This window comes from Plectropomus leopardus, chromosome 20 (genome assembly GCF_008729295.1).
Source record: "Plectropomus leopardus isolate mb chromosome 20, YSFRI_Pleo_2.0, whole genome shotgun sequence".
Classification (NCBI taxonomy): Eukaryota; Metazoa; Chordata; class Actinopteri; order Perciformes; family Serranidae; genus Plectropomus; species Plectropomus leopardus.
In genome coordinates, this window is record NC_056482.1 from 19,508,695 (window position 1) to 19,534,076 (window position 25,382).

The 25,382-nt window shown below is 39.6% G+C and overlaps 1 protein-coding gene across 3 annotated transcripts in view; it reads left to right on the forward strand.

The window, feature by feature from the left end:
- The first annotated feature begins 2,004 nt into the window (after window positions 1-2,004).
- Window positions 2,005-25,382, forward strand: part of plppr1 (phospholipid phosphatase related 1) — a 56,353-nt gene continuing 32,975 nt past the window's right edge. For all 3 annotated transcript variants that reach the window (XM_042509927.1, XM_042509928.1, XM_042509925.1), the window contains exons 1-2: window positions 2,005-2,198; window positions 19,902-20,011. In XM_042509927.1, coding sequence (XP_042365861.1) covers window positions 19,952-20,011 — 60 coding nt within the window. In that variant the 5' untranslated portion in view covers window positions 2,005-2,198; window positions 19,902-19,951. The remainder of the gene's footprint in view (window positions 2,199-19,901; window positions 20,012-25,382) is intronic.

Sequence of the window (25,382 nt, forward strand, 5' to 3'; positions counted from 1 at the left end):
TCACATAATGCCTAAAACAAAAGAATTATGTGAAGCCACAAAGGCAGCCATCTTGGCACTGCTGGAAATTGGCAAATTGGAGAGACAGGTAGCGAAAAAACTGAAGATCTCCAAGACAGCCGTTCATTACAACAAAAAAAAACAAGCTGAACATGGCACTACCAAATTGCTACCTGGCCGTGGCAGGAAACGTCTTTCTACCCCACGAGATGACCGTGCACTCATCCGTTCCTGTGTCAGGAATCGTCGTCAGACCTCCAGGGACCTTAAAAATGAGTGGGCACTGTCGAGAAATGTGACTTGTTCCGCAAGGACAGTTCGAAACCGACTTGTTGAAGCTGGTTTGAAGTCACACAGAGCACGCAAGAACCCTTCATCAATGAAAGGCAGAGGAAGGCCCGTTACTCTTTGCTCGAGACCACAAGGATTGGACTGTTGATGATTGGGCTAAGGTTCTCTTCAGTGATGAATCCAATTTTGAATTGATGCCCACTCCAGCCAACTTACTGGTTAGGAGGAAGCCTGGAGAAGCTTACAACCCAGACTGTCTTGCCCCTACAGTAAAACATGGGGGTGGATCAGTCATGATCTGGGGTTGTTTCAGTCTGAGTGGAACAGGGCAAATGCAATTGTGTGAAGGCCGAATGAACCAGGTCATGTACAGGACTACCCTTGAAAACAGTCTTCTTCCATCAGCTGGAAAACTCTTTCCTGCCTCGAATGACTGGATTTTCCAACAAGACAATGCCCCTTGCCACACGGCAAGGTCAGTTAAAGCCTGGATGGAGAACCACAACATTCGCCATGCCTTGGCCTGCTCAATCACCAGATCTTAATCCAATTGAAAACCTGTGGAAAATCATCAAACTCAAAATGGAGAACCACAAGCCCAAAAACAAAGAAAATTTGTTTGAATTTGTCCAACAGGAATGGGCTGCTGTGACAGCAGAACAATGTCAGAAGCTGGTGGAGAGCATGCCAAGACGCATGGCTGCAGTCATCAAAAACAATGGTTATGCAATCAAGTATTAACTCTTGTGTGTATCATGTGTTTAAAGCAAACAGAAAAGAAAACATGGAATGCTTAAAAGTAGTGTGTTTTTGGCGGTGCAATGCCATAGCTATTGATGTAAGAATTTAAGTAATTTTGGTTATTATCAAGAAAACCATGGAAAATGAATAGTTCTTAGTTCTTAAATTAAACTCTCATGAGCTATTTTTGTTGTTATCATTATAATTGTCCAAACAAATGTACCTTTAGTTGAGCCAGGCATTAAAATTAACAAGAAATTGAAGAAAAACAAGGGTGGTCTAATAATTTTTTCCATGACTGTATATATATATATATATATATTTGGATTTATAGTGCATTTGGAGGTGAGGTGTGTGCATTTTATAGCTGTCAGATAAATCTTTTCACTTACAGACTTTTAATGCTCCATACTTTTCTAACTAAGAGAAACATAGTTGAAAAATAACACATTGTAATGAATGAGAAATTACATTCTTTGGCAAATAACATGTTGCGTCTGCTGGCAATCAGATGCTCATGCAGGGCAATGTGTTGGCTACCCTATGGTATAGAATATTTGATACCTAGCCCAGCAAGGAGAAAACCAAAAAGAAAAAGAAAAACAAAAAATATGTTGTAAGTTGTATGTCGTATCAGTTTAAGTTTGGTGGGGCCACTTGACAGTGAACCCCGGGCTGTTTCTTGGTTTCACTCCGCCCCTGCCGACCTCAACAGCAAAGCAGCGTCTCAATGAACGTGTGAAGCTTCATGAATATGAAGCAGCATTGAAAAAAGCCACAAAGCTGCCGCCTCTCCACTCCGGGATAAAGACAGGAGTGTTCCTATAGGACCTGCAGGTCTATAGGGCGGGCTGGCTGGGAGTATGCGGGCTAGACGGCAGACTTGCTTGTAACACAAGGTCCCTACACAGAATTAAGTACGCTCCACTGGACCCGAGTAAGCGTCTTGTCCCCGCCTTCCCCTCCCTCCCGACAAGGCACAGCATCCATCCTCACGCGCTCACACGCTGCGTGATCCCCATCACAAACCGAGAGCTTTGCTGAGCCGATGGAGTAGTAGTATAGTAGTAGTGGGAGTGCTCACGGCTTCCTTTTCGCCCCTTTCTCCTCCTTTTTTTCTTCCATGGATTCGCCTTTTCTCTGGAATATTGCTTCATCAAATCGCGGTAAGTGTGAGTGATGCGTGCAGATGCTGTGGGGGAGAAACAGGAGGAAACGGGACTGTGCTGCTATTGTCTGTTGCTGAGGCAAGTTCGGACCTTAAATCAAGTCACAACGCAGGGGGAGACTCAGCAGATAACAAGAATCAAAGCGCGTAATGAAAACGGTTATGTGAATAGAGCAAATTCAGTACAACATGTGTGTGTAATAGTGTTTTAATGGTTAGAAAGAATCGATATCGGTATTTAGACAGACACCTGTCTCTATCAGCAACAGTGACCGCCCTCCGGGGCTTATTTACGCCCCTTCAAAAATGCATTTTGCCAGATAATGTGCGTTTCCGCGCTGTGCATCCCTCATTTATGGCACTTAGAGAAACATTTGCTCAAATGTTTCGCCCTCGCTGCCGAGCAAATGTGTCTCCAGTCCAGCAAGGAAAAATTTCGGCCCATCTCCCCGCCCCCCAACATCACAGGGTGGCTATTCCTCCCCAACCAACCAGCCAACCAACCAGCCCCCGTAGACACAGAGGCACAGCGCAGTTGATGCTTTTCAGATCTCTGAAAGACTGAAATCCCATGCTTGTTAAGATGCCTTGTTGAGCTGTATGGGGTAATTAATTCAGTGCAGCCTGTGTCATCATCCCATTCTGATTGCTTCTCCTATCATCATATCGAAGAAAACGGCAGCGTGCATGTGCAGGTTTGGCCTTTGCGAATAGAAGACGCGAATCTCAATATTCTTTTATTGCTCCTTAAGGATATGCCAACACAAAATGAGAAAAATCTGGTGCAAAAAGATAGTGCTTTTGTGTGAGAAATGTCTGTCATGCAGCTGCTTTTTGCACATAAGGTCAAATTGCATGAATAGAGTTTACTGTAAGTTGTATCTTAGGCTTTGTAATGCCATCAAACAATGCAGTTCAAATCGTGTGAAAATTTGCAGTTGAGAGGCATTGCAGATGAGCTGAAATGCTCAGCAGACCCATATCCAAATGGTTACTGGACCCTCACTGTAGTAGAAGTCAATCTATTGTCTAAAAAGTGCTGCTTATTCTCTTATTATTGGATATTATGTCTGCAGTGAGGGGGATATATCGCTTTTGATGCTTCCTAACTGCCTGTCTTCATGCTGCCATCTGTATTGAATCCTCCTCATGTCCCTCGGCTGCAAGAAAGATAGTATCACCCACCCAGAGACTCACATATTCCTACCAGCTATTTGCAGCGGGCACCTGTGAATTGGTGCGTTTTGCTGTGTGTGTTTATATTTGACAGCCAGGTGTATTCATACTCGTCCCCGTGGTATCGCAGGCGAATGGTATTATTCAGCAGACAGATGGCAGGTGGCTGGGCATCAGGTGAGCCTTTCCTCGGCTGTCAGTGGGGCCCGCCGAATACAAGAAACCTCTTGGCACACACCCACGGACAAGATGGGCTCTACATAAGTACGCATTGACACAGTATGTGTGTCTGTTTGTTGTAGCTTTGCATACAATTGAATGCACACAGGAGTGCATGTGTAAAAGGTCCTATTCTATACTCATACAGGAGGCCTTGTTTTGTGGTAGGGTGCATGTGTGTGTGTGTGTGTTTGCTCTTCCTTGAAAGGTTATGTCACTTTTGACCAATGAGATGGCAAACCAGGCTGAGGTCACAATGACATCATCATGTCGGGCAGTGAGATACTGTAGTGATGTTGGCCTGTGACATCAGCAGCTGCGTCAAGTGCTCTGATGTGAGGTCTCTGACATCAGCACATCTTTAACTAATCATTATTGTGATTATGTTGTCACAATTTGGACACCTTATTTTAATGGTTTTAGTCTTGTTGTTTTGACAAAAATATGCAAGTTCTGGTGACATTTTAGTCAGTTAAGTATTGTTAGTTTTATTCCAGTTTTGTTTAACATGACAATAGATTTTGTTTTAATTCTTTCAAATTCATGATTAGTCTAATATTGTTTTTTTTACAGTGTGATGGAAACATTTTGGACCTATGGCTACTGTACGCTCCAACTTTAGTGTAAACTGTCCCCTTTCATTATCCTTTGGGACAGTTTTGATTCATTGTTTTCATTTTGGTCGTAGAGAGAAGTCAATGAATATTTTATAGTAGCAGAATTTGTTTTCAAAAATGCCTCTTTGCAGTCTTTTGGCCCTTTAAAAACAAAACAAACAAAAAATATAGATGTTCCAATAACATTTTATCCTTCCTGATACAGACTCTAACCTGAAGTTGCATAGCAGCAGATACAGAGTACTGACCCAATACTACTGTGTTATAAACAAAACAAAACATAACCAAAAAAGCACAAGGCCTATACCTCTAACCCTGTATTGATGTGAAATGATTGATATCTGTATGGCATGGCAACAGTAGTGCCACACCTGGAAACTGAAGCTTTGCATAGCACATGTTGCCTTTTTACTGACGGGACTTTCTAGTGAAAATATTGCCAAATTTTGCTTACAGCCGATGTCACACTATCTAAAATTAATTCTTCTTTGCTGCGTGTTGCAACTTGCTCTGTAGGCTACTTTTCAGAGTCGTGACTAAGAATTGTTTTCAGGAAAAACTGCAGATGTAACCGGGTGTGAAACTACTTGAAAGTAACAGATCACATAGACTGGTGCATATGGTCTATGTCCCATCCAGCACTTTAGGTGGTATTGGAGGAATTGACGATACTAGTATTGTTATCAGAACAAATCTACCAAAAACTCATCTTCATAGGCAAACCTTTTTATAGATCTTCATCCACATCTCATGTTTTGGTTTTGGTTGTCTCTTTGCGCTTTTTAAAAATGTTGTTATTATTTTTTAATTGATGTATTATATTTAGTGTGTGTGTGTGTGTGTGTGTGTGTGTGTGTGAAGCACCTTGTAATTGTGTTTTGAAAAAGTGCTATATAAATAAAGCTTACTCACTCATTTACTTTTGTGTGATTTTGGGATATGGCACATCTAGCTCCGCAACATTTAGAGTAACCCTGCAGAACATGCCTGCCTTATCATCAGATATGTCCATGTGGAGAACAATGAGAGGGTTGCTTGCAACAGAGCAGAGCATCCCAGGAGATCTGTCAAAATGAAAATCAGCTCTAGTGTGTGATTACCTCCTCATATCGTGAGTGATAAATCAAACCATACAAGTGAAATGCAACATGCCGTAGTGAGTGAGTGCTTAGGGAAACTGGATAGACAGAATCACTTCTGGCACTTCTGGCTTCATATATATGCCTATTGGAGCACACAAAGCTGCTGTAGGACATGTAACCTATTGTAACACATGGCAAAAAAAAATCATATAGACAAAGTGCTGTTTCAAAATGTCTTAAAAAATTACAATAATAACACCAGCAGAGGCCTTTTGTTGTTAAAAAACACACCATGCAGACATACTGTAGTAGTGACGCTGCAGGAAACACTGACCTCTGAACTCATGTCTGATATCTAACTCCTCCTCCACTCCCACACTAGAGACTGCTTATTGATCACATACACACACATACATTCAGACTGCCACACACATAAACCATTTCCACGGTCCATTGATAGCAGCTATTTGATTACCACAAGATGTGGGGGCAGTGTTATTAGAGCAGTAGGGTGTTCTGATTGGGTAATATATCTGTCAGTGGGATGTCTCTGGGGAATGCTTAGCCCTAAGGTGAGATAAGGCATGCCTCTGGAGACAGAGTGGCCTTGCCTTTATCTATAAGAATACTGATACATAAGGCTGATATGGTGTCAGTGAGGAGCAGGAAGAGTGGGAGCGCTGTCATGAATATTTTTGCTCGGTTTGCCAGAAGCCACACAATCCTGCTAATGTGGCTGAACATCTATATTTACAAGGACGCTTGATTAATTTGAAGGAAAAATTGTACGTTGTAAAGTGGTTAGTATACAAACACACCCAGTATTTGTAGCATGCCAGAATGCAGCGTGAGCTTCTCAGCTCAGACTTGTGTATATAATTAGTTTGAATGGGAATGGGAGCTAATGGAGAAATACTTGGAATTGCAGCCAAATGTCCCTGCTGGCTGAGAGCCGGGGTTGTGTTTTTATAAACATGGTCACTGACCACATTAAGGATGGATTTGAGATCGCTAGTTTACTTATTTAGGTATACACTAAAAATAGAGTTTGATTTAAAATGTAAATATGTGCAGAGTAACATGATTTTATTTTATTTTTTTTGTTCATCACTAGTTTTCAGTGTCTGTTTATTTGTCTAATCTCATAAACAAATATTGCAGCAAATTAAAATGATATATAATATACAATAACTTTGCCTCCAAAACCTACAGTCAAAACTTGGTTTAAAGTACATTTAATGGCTAAAGAGTGTGTTAAAAGTGTCTATTAGGCATTCAGTGCAAACTCACTCATCGATATCCAAAACTCTGTGGTCTCAGACACATTGAATCTTAAACTTTGGCTTCAGGAACATAATACTTAGAAGACGACAAAGTCCTGTATTATAAACAAGTGATAGTGGCTGGTTAATCAAAGCAAAGTATTGTTTAAGAGCTTTTTGTTTTTTGTGGGTTGTCTTTGGACATTTTTCGATTGCTTCTCCAGTGTTTGCTGCAAAGTTGGTTCTTGCTATCTCCCACTAGTACTGGTGGACTCCTTGAGTTCTTGCATCAACTACTTTAGTCGACATAACTCAACTGACAAGAGGGTAACATCACCCCGTCGTAAAGTGGTATCAGAGGCCGTTGTTTCGGAGCCATTTTATGAGTGTGATTACTAGTACATGCGTGTAGTATTAGACCGATATCTGATATTGGTATCTGTATTGGTGCATCCGCACTCACAGAACTCTGAAGTTTGATATCCAGTTAAACTGTAACAGTAAAGACTGATCAGTCTAAATTGTCAACATCTCACAGGGCAGCACAACAAAGCAAAAGCGAAAACAAACATTAAGTTGATGGATGGCTTTATATGATTACTCTTCATCTTTTCAGAGTTATCACTGTGCTAGTGTTTGTGTAGTTTTAGTCCAAACTGTGATGGTGGGTAGCAATTGTCGATTTCATTATCCTATTTTTGTGATGATTCAGCGGTTTGTGAAGTTGTAGGCAATGGTGTGGTGGTGGTTATCTGCAGAAGATTTATTTAGCTGTATGTGAAATGCCCATTTGGGAAAACTGCACTAACAAGAAGACTTTTGTGTCTTTTAGAAGCATAAAGTCACAAGAGGTTAAGAAAAAGGTTAAGAGCCTTTCTATATACAGTATCTTTACACAACGTGTTACAGAAAGTACAACACATCAGTGCTTGCGAATTAAATTATTGTAAGGGTGATGAAAATACATACAAGCATGATATTGCAGAAAAACTGAGAAATCTCAAAGGGGAAAGACTTCTTTATCTCCAGCTGGGTCAGGATGACGGCGCTGTGATGGCCCTGATGTTGTTATTGGACTGAAAAATAGCTGAACACTTGGAGATCAAGAGCTCGTTTGATCTAAATATAGATCGAAATCTGGAGATGTTACAGCACCATGACAAAAAAACCTTGCATAGTGTCATTCAGCATGCAACACGCAGAGTGAAGACACACACACACACGCAGAAGCCTCGGAGGACTCGTGGAAATGCATTTTCCTAACTTAAGAATTTACATTCATACATATGCAAATGCACCTGAAGCACTTGCAGTTGTTTACTAATGGCATTTGTTGGGATGCAAAACAACAACCAACATTCCTGCAGCAATAATTCACTGCATTAGCTTAACCCAAACTGTTGATTTTAAATATAGAATTTAATTTATGAAAAAGACAATATTATAAAATGTAATTTAACCTTATGAAGACTCAATAAGAAGTCAATAAAAGTAGAGCATATTAGGAATTTCCAACTAAAATGAACCAAAAGCTTCTTAAAGTCACTGCACTGTTTATTCAATAGTAATAATGAAGTAGGTGAATATTGAATTTGACAGTATTTTTTGCATGATTAAAGAAAAAAGCAGACAGAGGTATGACATTGAGGCAGGACTGATCAAGGCCATGGTGGTGAGCTAATATCAAACACCACTTTGCTTAATGTGGAAAAAGATATGAGGTTGAAACTCAGGCCAGCAGCTGCAGGAAATGCTTGATATGTGAAAGTACAGAATAGTGTTTGAAGACTTTTTTGTACGCATTGCTGGTTAGCAGCATCTAGGAAAAGAAAGCTTAATATCTCCTCAGTTCGTCTCTGCTGCGTCTTCATGCCGTGATTCTTTTTCACATACTGTAAGTTTCTCTCTGGGGGAATGTTTTTTTTCTTAGTTTGAGAAGTTTTGATTTTTTTCTAAAAGGATATTCCTGAAGTTTTGATTCGCTTCTAACAGGATATTCCTGATCTTTTACTCTCAACTTCTCTCTGTTTCTGATCTCATTTTACTTGTCTCTGTGTTTGACATTCTTGTGTCCTCTACTGTGCTATTGCAAGCTTTCCCAGTTACACTTTCTGTCATAAAAGATATAAAAAGCAATTCCCATAGCAATTCCTCACCATCAAGTGATGCTTTTCATTATTACTGTAAGAAATAACCATTTAACACGCATTAAAGACACAATGCTCGGCCTGTTATGATAATTACGTTATTATCATCATAAATCAATCAAGCTTTTAAGGTGATCTTTAGGCTGCTTGTAAGATTCTTGCTAGCTACAGTGATACAATACTGTACAATATACTTTTTTGTACCTATAGAGAAATTTGTCAGGACATAATCCCTCACTGGCTTCCCACGAACAACACTAGAAATTAATCGTGTCTTTTGGAATGGGCGACCAAGGCGAGGGCTTGAATCCGCGTCTCTGGGGATGACTGAGTGCTTTGCTGCTGCACAATCTGTGTGTCATCACAGCGAGTTAATGGGATTTGATTGCTAATACTGAAGTTGTAGTTATATAGTTGTTGACTATCTGTTGAAAGAAAAAGGCTTAATTTATCTCCTTTGAAAATGATTTAAAAGTGAAAGCAGTGTTTTTCAAATCATATTTTCTATACAGCACTTAAGAGTTTTTTGGTGACAGAAGGTCTCAGAGGACTTTAAAATCTTTGTAACATATTGCAAGGGGGTGTTGCAATATGTGCTGGTTATTGATTCTTACTATGTTTGTAAAGTAACTGGCAAAATTGAATATAAGCTACATGAGCATCTTCAGTTTGAAAATGTAAGCAACATCATGGGGCTTTAAAATCCACATACTCTATGGTGGACATTAAATATAAGTTTCCATATTCACATATGGTAGGTGTGATTAGTGGTAGAAGTGCCAAGAACTGTGACTGCCAGTAAGACGAGAAAACATAGACTTTTTCTCTAACTCCTGCAGAAAATGACATGCATTATGTCCCAGGAGAGGTAGCAAAAGTTCTTCTCCCTTAACTGAACCACCTTCTCACACATGATTTACGCCTCACTTTATCTTTTTTGTTCCTCTGTTCCTCACTCTCCCGTTCCTTTCGCTCTATCCGCTGTGAGTCACTGTCCTGTCTGATGTGTAGCTCTGAGGGGAGATGGGAGAGGGAGGACGACACTGTTATTTATGTTAACACAGTTCTATGTGTACGAAAGAGTGAGTTCATCATGGCCTGACAAAGTTTGGAATGACATTCGTCAAGAAAAGTAGCACAAAAGCACTGAAATTGATTAGTCATAGAAGCTGTACTGATTTGTCAACAAACACTTTGTGAGAAAACCCATTATTATTGTTTTCAGTGGAAAAAAATAGATTAATTTCCCACAAATCACTTTCAAGAAAGCCACAAGGGAAGTATGAAAACAGACTATTTATAGCAACAAAGATGCTCTGTTGGCAAGAGTGGCAGCCATGGGACAGCTCTGTCTGTGAGAGCGAGTGTGTGCACAGCCGTGCAGTCAGCACACGAGGAATTCAAAATGAGATGTATACACCTTGTTGGCCATGAACCCTAGTTATAATTTCAGGAAGAAATCTTGTAGAAAAAGAGATTTTAAGTAAATGAGGGTTGTATGATAAATGTGAAGAATAACACTTTGGTGACAGCAGGAGCATTTTCAGCATCCAAGAATGATTTGTCTGTAGTCAAATAAAAAGGCACAACGGTGTGTGGAGGCTTGGATATGGGCTGGCATGCTGAGTTGGCGCATTTTCCAACAAAAAATGTTCTTGGGTTTTCATGGGAAAAACAACTTAAAACTTAAAATAACCTCATGATAGCCATCCTTACATAAACCTATGGAAATCAGCAGAGAAAATACTGCTGTAATATTATGATAATATTATATATACAATGGGAACACCTTTTAACCAGGTCTGTAAGGCAGTCACAATGACTGTTATCAAATGGGTTTGGATGGCCATACATCACAGCTAAAGAAAACAGGGGCTGTGTGGTTCTATCTCATAGATAAGTATTGGTACCGAATAAGGAATTTATTTTGACTGATCAGGATCAGCTGTATTGAGCTATCAACCATTATCTGGTCCTTTGTTAAATGTCAGTTGTAACACAGGTTTTTTTACTGGTGAAACTCTCTCCTCCACTCCACAGCCAACCTGCCATGAAATGCCACACGCCATAATTTTACAGCAAAACGCAGTGTTTATTTGTTATTTATCAAAGTTATTAGCAATCGTTTAATCTCAGTATGAGTCTCTTGTGCTTTGCTGTTGTCTCTGGTGCTTGGTGATTCACTACAGATGGTGGAGAGACAGACAGTGGTCTGTTAAACTCGCAACACCACTGCAAGTGGAATAAAGGCCATCAAGCAAAAAAGCCAGCAAGAGCAGACTTATTTATTAACTTAATCCACACAAAAGATGTACCTACAAAAGCCATCTTTCTTTGTATTTCCACTGTTTCAATAAACATCAGCTTGAAATAAAATTTACAGTTTATTTATATGTAGGCTGGTGAGTTTGGCAATTGTGATTTTGGGGATGTTTCTGGTTAAACAAAAGGGATCTTTCTCTTTGTGAAAAGGATCCCTCTTTATTTGTTGAGTTTGAAGATCTTTTTGTTAAGGTTGTCAGACACTTAGAATAATAATCTGAGCTGATCAGTGGATTACTGGACCAGTTTCAAAGATTGTTGTCCCCATTAGTTGCTCAGACATAAAAACGTGAAAAAACAGACACCAGGTTTAAAATAAGTTAACCTTTAAGATTGCTTATGTCCAACCAACAGGCCAAAACCCCAGAATATTCTTATCACTTGTTTTGAAGTGCATTTGAAATTCCAGCATTTGTAAGAGTTCAACGACTGATGCTCCTTCGGTCAAGTACAGAGGGACTGAAGGGCACAGGGCTACTCCTTCAACATGCTGGCGGTGATAACTGAAGGTAATATTTCCCTAGCTCTATCATCAAACTCTGTCATTGTGACAGTTTAGTCCCATTCAGACAGTCAGGCAGAACAACCCAGCGGGAGACCAGGAGATGGTCAATCAGATGATATTTCTGGGCTCAATATTTCACAGCGAGCTCTTGCCGTCTCTGAGAGGCGAGCAGTCACGTCTAGACAAAGTCATCACGGGCCGGCTGAGTGGAGAGGAGAGACTGATGAATCCTGACAAGGCCTGTAGGCAGCTCGTTTGATGAGCTCGCCTCTGGGAAGACAATCTGATCACCTTTCATCCGACTGTAATTAACTGGCTCTTGGAATTGGAAGAAAAATGCTCCTCCGTTATGATCTTTGGAACATCTTTTGAAACTGCAATGTCCCGAGGCGAGGGAAAAAGAGAAATCATGTTAAGGCTTTACTGTGACTAGGTCCGATTGTTCGGCGCTGTGACTCCTCAGAGCTGCGTGGCTGAGTGAGAAATAAGCGAATGTAGTGTAAACTCTTTGACACTGAGTGCGGCCCCCTTAAATTTTCCGATTCAAATCATCTGTCACAGAGCCCCCAGTCAAATCATCAAGCTCACAGTCCAACTGTCAAATTGCCAGTTTTTTCCCTATTCCCTGTGCAGCATTGCCCACAGAAGGAGGCAAAATAAAAAGCATTTACTGCACAGTTTTTCAAAAATAGACCACATGTCCCAGAGATTGAAGGTTTGTAGTCACTTTTAGCTTAAAAAAAGAAAACACTTTCTCACTAATTTTAATCAAATGACACGTTCTCCTTTCAAGGCAGCCATTATTTCTGCTTCTGTCCATACAAAATAAACACCATGAGATTTGGCATGCCTTCTTGCATGGCAATCACTGTATGTTGTCATAGCACTATAATAGACCTCTGGGTTAATTTTGTGATCAGTGTAAAAACAAAAAACAAACAAAAAAAAACCACAAACACTGTTTTGTTAGTTGTTAGTTTGACTAACTGTTAGTTTGATCACTTCCATACGACCATCGCTTGTGTATTTGTAGTTTGGTTTAATTGTTCTACTCAGAAAATACACAGTTCCTCTTTTTCTGGTTTATTGAGATTTTAAAGATTGATAATGAAGAACTGTCAAAATACATAAAGGAAGCAAAGCATACGTATGTTGTACCTTTTGCAACACACTGACATTGGTCAGGGAACATCATGGTTGTTTGCTGGGCTGTATGGTGGCCTTGTGCTTACGATTGCACACTGTATACAATGGCTGCAACATCACCAGTTAGGCCTTTGTTCAGAAGTGTACTAATACAGATACTAGATTTGGATATACCTCAGATTCTGCAGAATTTTTTAAATTTTTTTTTATTTTTGCCGAGTATGCTAGTCTAAGCACTGATCTGATACAGCGTTATTTTTATCAATAAACATAAACGCAGTTTTGCACCCAGATAAAACAGAAGTTTTCCTGGAAATCAATACTCTTTGCTGTGACTGCTCTTGTAGAAAATGTTAGCAGTATTGGCTCTTTGTTACACCAGTGAAAAGGTGTCATTTGCAGTATGCAAGGGTTTCATTTCAGGGTTAGTGGTTTTCAGCTAATACTTTTATTTTTGATGCAATGATTGGTTTTCCTCATTGGCTGATGTGCAAGTTTAGATACTGTATCTGAATCAGTATCGGGTAGGCAAAAATTGTATTGTATGGTACTGTAGCATCTCTACGTTTGTTGCATGTCACTTTGACAGTTCTAATGATCAGCATGATCGTTTAATAGTAGTTTAGCTTTAGAAATTATGCTAAAATCTCTCTTCTACAACAACAAAACCCTGTGGTTGCTCTGCTTTGACTTCATACTACAAACAAATTGCACTATAGTCAAATTAGAAAGAAACCTTTTTAGGTTGTGCTGGTCCAGCTGTTTGACAGCTTTCATTTTGGCCTAAATGAGCTGAAACTAATGGGCTGGAATATGTTTGCAATGTATCAAACAGGTCAGGTGTGAAAGCGCCCTGAAACTGTTATTCACACGTTTTAAACAACCAATCGTTTTAGTTGGGAGATATATATAATTGACAAACTTATTTATTTCTGTTGTCATTTTCAGCTGCAACTGTAACATTTAAAGATATGAATCTAAACAGTGTGCTTCAACCTATCTGATGTTTCTGCTGTGCTTATTTTATGTATTGTGTTGCTTTGCTAGCATCTTTGATCAACCAGATATATAGCTACTGTACTGCTGTGGATGGGGTCAGCAGCAAATGGTAGTTTAGCCACCTAAAAAGACTCACCCAAAAAGATCAATATTAATATAAGTTTATGCTATATTTGCAATATATTCTCCTCTTTACAATACACAGTAAGCGATCAAGGTCCGTACACCAGCAAGTGGTGAAAATTGTAAACAAACACAGTGATATGGTCAGTAAATTATTTTTGGTTTTGATTGTACTTATTCTTCATGGATATATGTTTTTTTGTTTTGTTTAAGTAGTATGACCACAGGCGTTTGCCTTATGATATATTGTGCATTATATGCTGTGGTGCACCTATTGTATCGTATTATATTATGATACATTAAGACTTATCCCATGAGCCCCAACCCCTCTTTTTCTCTGTAGTTATGATCTGTTACTCATTACCGCTGTACATACAAAAAACAATGGTGTAGGTAATGAAAAAACAGAAATCTAATTTTTTCAGTGAGATAAAAATCACAGTTGTCTACATGAACTGTTTCCATTTGACTGGCTTGATAAAACCATGGTTCAGTGGAGCAAGCTGCAGAAATGATGAATAATTCAACTCCCGTTGGTGGTAGTAGAGAAAACTTCACCACATATATTGGAGTATCAGAAGTAGAACGGTGTAAATGTGATTATTATGGTCATTTAATTTTAGGGGCTTTTTAAACTACATTAAAAACATGACTACTTAATTTCCTCTCTGGAGTTGATGCTTCCCAACCTGCCATGATCTGAAAAGTCACTGAGTCACTGGAGGCCGATTACACTGTTAATGTGAACTGAGACGGATCTCAAGGATGTCTAGCAGTAGCATTTTTTATGGATTTATGGAAAGCAATTAAGTGTACATGGCATGTAAGACTTTTAATGTAGGTGTTTGCAGTTTTAGTGAAGTGTGAGACCATCCGTCAACTGGAAAACTTTAGTCCAACCTTGCTCGACAGCTATCCACCCTGCTGAAGTGTCTTTGAGTCTCCACCAGCTCTTTAGCTGGCACTGATTTGATTTTTGTGTGTTTGATCATTTGCAGTAGTATTTTCAAAGATTTTGACTTGGTTTCTATGTATAAAACAGTATTTATTTGTTGCTGGGCCTTTATGGATCTCTAGTGTCATATTCTACTGTCAGGAGACAGTAGACATAGAATATAAAACCATTTTATTGTCATTATGCAAATACTAAAGGCTTTGACTATGGGGTTTGCTTGACCCACAAAATTTATCAGAATGCATGAATCAGTTGCACAATGTGAACAATTTTTATTGTCCAAACTGCAAAAGGAAACAAAAAAGTAGCAACTGTGTGTAGCTCCACTTCCAGCTTGCTTTAATTTTCAGTGTCATGTATAGGGTTAATGTTGAGACAATTTGGCATATTTGCTCTGGTAAAACCTCAAATACAGTGTTGGAATCATGGCTCCTGACTTTTCGGCTTCACTGTTTCACTGGTGCTACTGGTTGATGCTGTCAAATTTTACAACCCTAATTGCATATTTCAGCAGATTTTTTTGCTGAGGTAATGGAGTAAGTTGCAAGTGTTCCTACACTGTGTTTCCTGTGTTTTGTGGACACTATATATCAAACAAAGTCAGAGACTGTATTAGCTTAAAAAAACAACAACAAAAAACGACTGCCTAACTGGAATGAGGAGATTTTTTGCTGCAGTAACCTGAGTGGCCACTTGGAAAAACTGGAGGCAATGCTGATTAGCGTTCATGGGGTCCTGCTCTGGTGCATCTGTGGTCTTTCTTCTTCATCATCCATCTCTCTTTTCTGATCTTAAACTGTAGCAATAAAGCTGCTCAGCAGATTAAGTTTGTAAATTTGTAAATTATTAATGTTACAAACTGTTTATGTGACACAAATTATTGTGTAACATGGTGTATTTACTGTTAAAGAGAGTTAGTTATGGTATATTAATTGTTGTGTTATAGAGTTATAATTGAGGATATATACACAGTCAGTAAGGATCCTCTCAATACGCTCTACACAGCTTACCCCACGCATAACGCTCTTAGTGGCTGCCTATTGAAGAGTTAGAGCAATTGTTTCAGCTCAGTATGACAAAATTCATATTGTACAGGAAATTAAAATGGGTACTGCCCAGAACTAACGCACAGGTGTAAAAATTTTAAGTGCTACACGGCAGGTGCTGAGTTATGTTACATATATAGATGCAAAACAGACGGTTTTTTTCTGTGTGAAAAGCTGTGAGAGTTGAGAGACTGAGGGTCAGATTGTTTCCATCTAACGTCAGGTTGATTAGCTGGGATTGAGTGTTAAATGAGATGAGACAGGCATTTAGGGACTGATTAGACCTGCCAGCATCACTGTCTTCCTGAACCGAATGACTCAGTGAGATTGAAGTGTTTGGTTTCGAACTACGACGAGAGTTTGACTAGTGTTTTCCTTTGTCAGTGTAAGGTTTGCAGTTTGTGCTTATAATACAGCAACTACAAGTAGTGACAATGCTGCTGTCACTGAGCTTAATGGGCTCTTCACGATATACTCTAATTTTACAGAAAGGATGGGTAAGGTTGGAATTTTTCTGTACAGTAGTTTCCATTTTTATATTTTTCTACTATATTACATACTGTTTGAGTTGTTTGTAGATGAACATCAAGATTCTCCTATTTCAGATGCAGCAGAGTTTGAGCAAATTGTGCAGTGAAGTTAAAATGTCAGTATTAAATGTCAGGTTATGGAGTAAGCCCTTCACAATCAAATAGCCACATCATACAGGGTGGATTCAATCAAGGAAGAGGCCAAAACAGACCAGAGCACAAGGCAGCTATGAGACACTTTGGGACTGTCATGACATGCTGTTATGCTCTCCTCCGAGCTAACAAGCTTTCAAATATGTCCAAATATACACCTTCAGTTTAAAAGGTCAAGCTCTCCTTGTGCTTCCATAAAGACTCCCTAGGAAACACACACACACACACACACACACACACACATATATATTTTTAACATGTGGGTCGGGGGTCGGTGGGGATTTACTCTGTTTTGGAGCCAGCCTCTAGTGGCTGCTCAACAAACTGCAGTCTTTGGCACTTTTGCATGGGCTTCACTTTGATATAGGACGGTCACAACCTTTTCTACCTTCAGCATTGACCCATAGAGCAACATTTCGACATTCTGGGAAATATGCTTATTTGCTTTCTTTCCGAGAGCTAGAGGAGGAGTTTGATACCTGTCGGTTAAATATAAGAATACGGTAGTGGGTCTCTCCGTCCTGGATGTTTGGTGTGTTTTGTAATGCTTTCAGATAAGAATTTTTTTTATCACAAAACTCTGTGCTAAAATCCTATATCCTGTAAAAAGGTATAAAGTGAAACAAAGGTGTCAATCTTGTCAACATAAGAGCAGAAATATGTTATGTTGAAATTCAACTGAAGCTGACTTAATCGTCTCTCCAGAGGTTAGAATGAGCAGCCGGTGCTCAAGGACAATTCATTACAAAAAAAAAAACATCAGTTGATAAAAAAATGTTTTAAATGTAGAATTTGAAATGCTCCGCTGCTCCCTTTCTTTCCAATTTGGCTCCACAACAAACCTCCTCTCCACAATCCTTTTTTACACTCGCTGCCTTTCATCAGGCAGAACTGCACAGCAGAAAGAGAGAGAGCTCAAATCAGACACAACGTTACTCTTTAGTGGGAAATTAAGCATGATTAAAGCCCCATAACACATTTATGACCATTAAATATCTGTAGGGGGGGTCATAGCTTTGTTGATTAATACCATTAAATCGATTTCTACAGCAGATACTGTTATATCTGGCTTTTCAGAACTACTTTTATAAACCACATAATCTAGTGACACTGCAAAACACCTCCCACTTGCACTGTCAGTTCTCAGCAATTGAAAAGAACACTACGAGTGAGTGACAAGCCATTTCATCCTTGTCTGGAGCCAGAAAGGCAAACATATCACAGCAATTTCATTTTTCCGATATTCTCCTGTTCTCCACATATTTCCATTTGTTTCCCACTCTCACTAACGAGACAGTTATTGTCTGTGGGGAAATGCCATGGCATTGTTCGTGACAATTAGAAGCTGTAATGAAATGCAGTAAAACACGATGACAGGGCAACGGAGGCGGCACCAGAAACTGTCCTCGAGTGCTGAGGATCAGTTCTATCAGTGTGGTTTTGGTCTCTGCTGGTTGTGTATACCAGCAGAGAGTAGTTAAAGTTAATTCTATGTACATTTAAATAATACTGTTACTTGTGATATGAAAATCTGATGTGTTTGTAACAAATATCTCCAGAGGGCAAATATAGACCCATTGCTGTTGAAAATGCAACAAAATAGGCTTTAACTAATGCTGAGAAATATATTACAGCACAGTATGCAGCCATTCCTTAGCTTAAGTGTTACCAGGGTCTTTAAGGTCCAGTTTGTACGATTTATGGGCAATCTATTGGCAGATAGGATCAGTTGCGTTTTTGTGTTCGTAGTTCTTCTACACACTTTGCCACACAAGAGATCTTTCAGTTCTGCCAGCCTTAACAGATAACTTTTACAAACTATATTTTGTATACTTTGATTAACCCAGTCTTTAACTCTAAGGTCCACAAAACCTTGATTTGCATTGCTGAGTCATTTATCAAGCAAAATGCAAACATTTTTCAAGGTGTAGGTGATCAAATATGAGGATTTGCTATTTTATATTATTGAAAATTGTAGTTTGGAACTTTTCATGCAAGTCAAGCACCTTGTAAGGGGGTAAATCATGTGTTTCATTGCAATATGATATTATATCGATTCTTCAGACCACAATATCATATTTGCTGATATCACAAAGTCTGCCACGACGCAATTTAATTTCAATTCAATTCAGTACAGATGTTTGCTATTGTCCCTAACTGGAACGTCTGCAGGTGCCTCTACCAGGCCTGGCTGTGGCTGATACTAAGGAAGCTTCCAGTCCTTTTCTCTTGAGGTTTTGGGGGCACAGCTGACTGGAAAGTGATGCAAGTGGAGATCTAAGACACAACACAGGGGTTGAATCTCCAAGATGCTCTGGGAGTTTTTTGGATCCCCAGAACGAATTTATGAAAGAAAAACCTCATTCGAGCTGCTATGCTCGCCCTTTTCTGCCACTAGGCGAGAGGTGCTTTATCAAGTTTGCTTCCTAAAAGTAGTATTTGACAATCGTTTTGTCATTGAATCACCTCTGTGTCACCGATCTTTGTATAACAGTTTGTATAAATTACAAAAATGCACATACTAGGGCTCGTATGATATAAAAAATATTAGCACCCAGGAATGGGGTTAGCTGCGTAGACTTACGTAGGTTAGGTTTAGGCAAATAAACTAATGTAGGTAATGTTTCAAATGCTTACAAACAGTGCATGAGAACAGCCTGCTTTGTGCAGAGTAAATGACAGCTGATGTGTTTTTAGGATAGTACTGCTCTATAAAGAAAAGCTCCCCTTATATATTGCTTTTTAGCTTTTATTATTATTATTATTATTTATTTATTTATTTATTCTCACAAATATGGACTGACTTCCAAAAGTTCAATGAACTGTCATCAAGTCTTTGAAATGTGACAGTCAGCAGGGCTGTGCCTGGCAAGAATCAGGTGATACAATATGCATCATCATCATGGTTATGATTTGATATTCATGTGAAATACTGCGATAATGTAAGCAAGGGAATATATTGGGGTTTTCATTTTAAGAGCTGGCAGTGCATCTTTTATGACTATGTTTCATAGGCCTGTGTTCTCTGATATGTTGTTAAGTTGGAGAAGAAGAGTCCAATGGCAAAGATAGATTACATCACTGAGGGATCTAGTGGGCAAGGGTTTTAATGCAAGACACAAAATGAACCACTGCCACAACCTGTGCTTGTATACTCTCAATTAAACATTGATACAGCATCACAAAACATAATATCGTGATACTCAATTGTATTGATCTTTCCTTACACCCCTAATCATCAGTGATAATAAAGCACTTTCATGCTGCAGATGATCAGTGAATACTGCGAGTAGTTCTCATCAATACTTAATTTCTCTGACTGATAATATAGATCCAGTGTAATAGGCAGAGGTGGCATGGCTGTGTTTCTGTCAGTATCAGATAATGAGCACTGACACTCGATGTTCCCTTCTTTGCAGAGTGAGCTGCCGTGAATCCTGAGAGGAGAAGTCTCCCGACAGGAGACAAGATGGCGTCCAACAACACCCTGCGCAGCTACTCCATCATCCCATGTTTCATCTTTGTAGAGGTGAGAGGCCGAGTGTGAATTTTAATCCTGGTTTGAGGGATATGTATGAAGAGTCTGTGTGTGTGTGTGTGTGTGTGTGTGTGTGTGTGTGTGTGTGTGTGACAATTTAACCATTAGCAAATGACCTCCTCTGGTAAATTATACACAGCTAACCAGAGCGTTAAGTGTTGGAATGACTGGAAAGCAGAATGTGTGTGTAAGAATTGTTCTGCTCCTCCATATTTAATTACCATGTTGGCTGAAAGTCCTTAATCAGAGAGATGTCTCAGGACGCCCTGCATTAATCTCTCTCTCACCCTCTTTCACTCTCACACACACACACACACACACGCTGCTCTGATGAAACATCCTGCTTAACAGTCTCAGATGCATTTACACCTCTTCTTTTATCCCATGCCTTCTTCTTGATTGACTTTTGTGTCATATTTTCTGACAGCTTCGCACCATACAACTCTTTCACACTTTAAAGGAATTGTGCGGGTATGTCCTCCAAGATCAGTGAAAGTGACTTTTTTAAAAAATAATTTCCCCTTTGATTCATGATGTTCCCGCTACGTTTTTGGAGAAGCCTTGTGGGATATTTTCTATTTTTGTTGCATTTGTACTTGTTATGTAAGAATCACAGTACTTTTATGCACTTTCAGACACATTAACTTTGAAACCTGGAGTCACATTGCTTTTCTTGTGCTGCATTCAGACACCGTTGGAAATCATTTAAACCTTTGCACCCTGTAGTTTCTCTCAAAAACATGGGGAAAAAGGCAATGAGCAACTTTGTGAGAATTGCTCCACAAATAAAGAAATCAGTAGATTTAGATAATTCTAAAAAAAAATAACAATAATAGAAAAATATCAGGTAATAATAATAATAATAATGATAATAATAACAACAATCATAGCTTTATTTATGTATCACCTTTAAAAAAACTGAGTTTAACTGAGCAATTTTTTAAATTTTTGGTTTAGCTCCTTAAAATTTAACTTTGCACTTTTGCTCTGCATTACCCTCAACACATCAGGAATAACAGGAGCCAGGGAAATCAGTTTTTGACAGTTTAATATCAGGTACAAGCTCTTCTCAGAGTGACTGAGAAGCACTTCACCCTCCCGTGTTCACTCGAGAATGGTGATAGAAATCAGCTGAATACACTGGTACATGGTGCGATGCCGATTCTTATTTGTGTCTGTCAGAATAAGTGAGACATACATGCTATGATTGCCATATTTGAAATCCCACTCGTGTCAATTAAAGTGTCACTTGTACTCCCACAAAATATCGCCCTTTACAGCAACTGTTAACATAGAAAATGTTGTGGATACAGACACATTTTGAGCACCATCCTCATGTTAATTTTTTTTCTGTTAATTGTGACACAATTAATCATCACAAAGTGCTTCATCATCTAAAGACAGTCCTCCTGTTGGACAGCCTGTCATCATTGTACAGCGATTTGCTCATTTGCAGCTTTCAAGTGTCTTGGCTGGAGCTCAGCGTGAAATGCTCAGTTGGACATTGCTAATCATGGTTGTGCAGTGTGTTTAATTGGGATGTGTAACCACAGGGGGGTTAATGAGAACTGATTGGCGATATCTGCACATATTGATGACTCAAAGGTGGTTGTTGCTATGCTGATGTCAAAGCATTTTTTTCTGACTTACTATATAGAGCTAATAATCGGCATAGTCTGTACCCTGCTGTGCATTTGGAACCCCGTAAATAAGCATAAGCGATGGGTGAATTCCTTTATTACAGACTTTTTTTCTGTCTCTTTTCCATGGATCTGACATCCTGCATTTCAACAAAACTTTGCTCAGTTCAGACCAAAGATTATCAACAAGATAAAACTGTTTATTAATGTTGAGGGAGAGAGGGAGCGAGCCAGATCCTGTCTCATTTAAATTCCTGCAGCTTTTGACATATGTCGGTCTCTGTCCTCATGTTGTGTCCATGCCAAACGGTGGGTTGCACACACACTCATTGACAGATTAATTGCTGCCGGTTATTCTGTGGTGTATTTGTTTATGTTTTGGCCGTTTCATCACCACTAGATATGCACCTGTAAGCAAGTACCTCACTATAACTATCTTCATTCTATTTTTTTTACGAAGCTACACAAGATAGTGTGCTACAGAATAAACCCACAGAGCTGAAAATTAGAACAGAAGTAGATAAAGTCATTGCTATGGAAATGATACACTGCCTTGTCTAGTCGCACTTGTGTAAACTGGCAGGTTTTCAGAATGATGCAGACCGGCACATTGCAGAAAGTTGCAAGTTTCAACTCATCTGCTGTCACTATTTTGTCTGGACTGGGCTTAAAAGAACTAAATGTTATAGATATGATTTGGATCATGGAATTAAAGAAAATAATGTCAAACAGGACATAATGCTGGGATGTTGTTGCACCAAACACAGACATGTGAGCTTTTAAGAGGGAGCTGTTCTTTGACTACAGGAGACATTGCTATTAAATAGATTTGTTTGATGTCTGGATAAAACGGTCACAGATGCTGTATTTTTTTTTGACACTAAAAGTAAGTCATCCATGCTGACGTGCTGTGACATAACTTCTCCCAACCTTTCCTTCTCCCCATTGGCAATTTTTGTGTAAGCTAATTGGACGATGTGAAAATATAAACAATCGCAAGTAGATTTAAGTATGAACACTTCTTTTTCTGGTAAAACAGGAGAAACAACATAACCGAACTTCCTGATCATTCATGTCATTTGGAATTTGTGTGGAGTGTGACACTAAGTCAGTATGAGCCATCAGACTGCGAAATGTCGTCACTGTTTATGATGAAACCGTCTGCTAATTCGATTGATGGTCAGATTTTGTGTTAAAAATCAGTTTTGGAGACTTCACTGTTGCCATAGCAATATGTGCATCTTCAAAGTTGTTCATCACAGAATGAAGCAAATCAGCGGGCAGCAGTTATTGGTTATTGAAGAATCTCCACCAGGGTTTGGCTGTCTGTTGAAAAAATTAAAACCATTACAAGTTCCAGAAATGGCTGTGATATTACTGAATTAGTTCATATCACTGCAGAGGATGAGAGAAGGGGAAATGATGTTCACAAGTTTCATAAGGATGATGTCGTCAAGGTTGTCTCATCTATGGTTTGGAGAAGATAATTTTTCTTGCAAAAAATTCTTACCACATTGAGTTTGAAGGACATGAGGGAGATTCAGCTTATCAGCTGTTGACATTTATCCTCTTAAGCGTTACTGGGGGGGCTGGAGGATATCCCAGCAGACATTACGTGAAAGGTGAGGCACAGCCTGGACAGGTTGCCAGACTAACACAGGGCAGGTGGCTCAAATGTGGCTGGGAAATGCCACAGCGGCGCGTAACAAACACTGCTGGGAAAGTTGAAATCAACTACAGTGAGTGTTTTTCTCCCCAGAGAAACAGGACTTTGAAGAAATGGGTGTTTGCCTTTTGACATCACAGTTTGTTGGAGAAATGGGCTTTTGGTCCAATGGGACATTTTTCGGCCTGATGTGGCTTTGGAATTTCGGGTCGCCGGAACAATAACATTGCATTGTCACCCAGCGCTGTGATATTAAAGTTTAAAATAACTTCACAAAAATGTTGATTTTTTTACATTAGAAAGTGTCCTTAAGGATCTTTTGGAGCAAAATACAGTGAAATTTTGTCTCAATATCACTGTCTCAGTATCCAAAAAATGCATCATGTTGTGTGTATTTTCTCCATGTTGCAGCAGAGGAGAGGCAGAGTGCTCTTGAGAGAGACACTGTAACAGCCCATTGAGTAGCAAGCTTTCTTTAATTTTCATGACTCTATTACACTTCCTCCCCCTCTTTTTCACGGACAGCTCTCAGAGGCATCACAACCACCTCCCTGTCTCACTCCTCCTGTCCCTGCTCTCTCTGTCTCTCTCTCTTTGATGTCTCTGTCACACCCTCACAGCCTTGTTTCTCTCTCGCCCCTCCTCCCCTCCATCCCTCCCCTCATCTCTTCCTGTATCTCACTGTGTCATAGGAGCTCTTCCTCCCTTTCACCTTCTTTATCCTCCTCTGTGTCGCTCCATCACTCTTTCCCTGCCCTATGTTTCATCTTTTTTTTGGCTGTCTTTTTCTTACTCACCCTGCCTGTCATGAACAGAGCAAGGGAGAGGGACAGTGCCATCACATGACCGAAACAAAGCCTCCTGATTGGAGTAGCTCCATAGCCAGAGGCAGCGTGACAGCGAAGATGCTTATTTATGGTGATATGTTTATTTAGTCATGTAACTTGTTGCTTTTTGGAAACCTCAAGACGATCATTCGTTGTTGCATTTGCCATTACTGTGAAAGACAAAACAGGATGAAAGGGAATAAAAATAGGATGAGCAGACTGGGATAAAGTGCAACAGGAAGACGGGACACAAGGGAGGCGAAGGAAAGATGAGCTGGGGAGGATGAGGAATCGTGGGAAGGAAGTGAAAGGTTGCAAAAATTATGAGAAATTAATTAAAAGGCAGAGCTGTGGAGGTGAGCAGTGAAGAATGAGGATAGCATAGATATATCCTGTCCCTCCCCTTGGATGAGATTATGTAACACACAGAGCCCCGGGCTTTCATTCATCTAACTAGGACCACTTCTCAGGTTTTGTGTACTGAAAGCGAGGGCCTTGTGAAGTCTTTTCAAAACACCAACCGCACCAAGCTGTAAGGAAATGAACCAATCTCTTGACTATCATTTGTGAAGATTTCCAACTGTCAACCTCAGAGATGATCTCCCTCTTTCATCTCGCTCAGATTCCTCCACCAGTATGGCGTAATCATGTTCTGGGCTGTCATTATTTCAAAAACAAAAAACCCATTCCTGCAGGGAGAGATTGTTTTTGATGTCGCTCCGTCTCTCTCTCTTGGCTGCACTGACGCAATATGATTTTTTAACTTGGGGGATTCTAAAACGGGGCTTTTATCTGGGGAATCGCATGTTAAATTTAGTTTTGGAACAGCGCACAGCCTAATTAAACCTGCTAGTTTTGATTACGTTTGGACAGGGAAGATGGCTGCAAGCTGTGAAGCCGGCAGCTGGAGATTTTGACTTTAGGCTGAGCAGAGGACAGGTAGTCATTTGTGTATGTTACAGCAATGATTTTGTCTTTTGAAATTGGGGGAATATTATCCCTTTAAAACCTGCACTGACATCACTTTCAAACAATGGACTGAGGCTAACAAAAAAATCTGAAAGGTCAGGCTGTGTGGCAGAGGTACAGGCGAAGGTCGGGCAAATTCCTTGTCATATTGAAAACAGAGCAGATTTCACTAACAGGTCACAGAAACAAGGGTTGAGCATGTGGCTTGAGAGTTGGTCATGAACACAAAACAATCTGGGACTTGCTAGAGGGAGACTGAG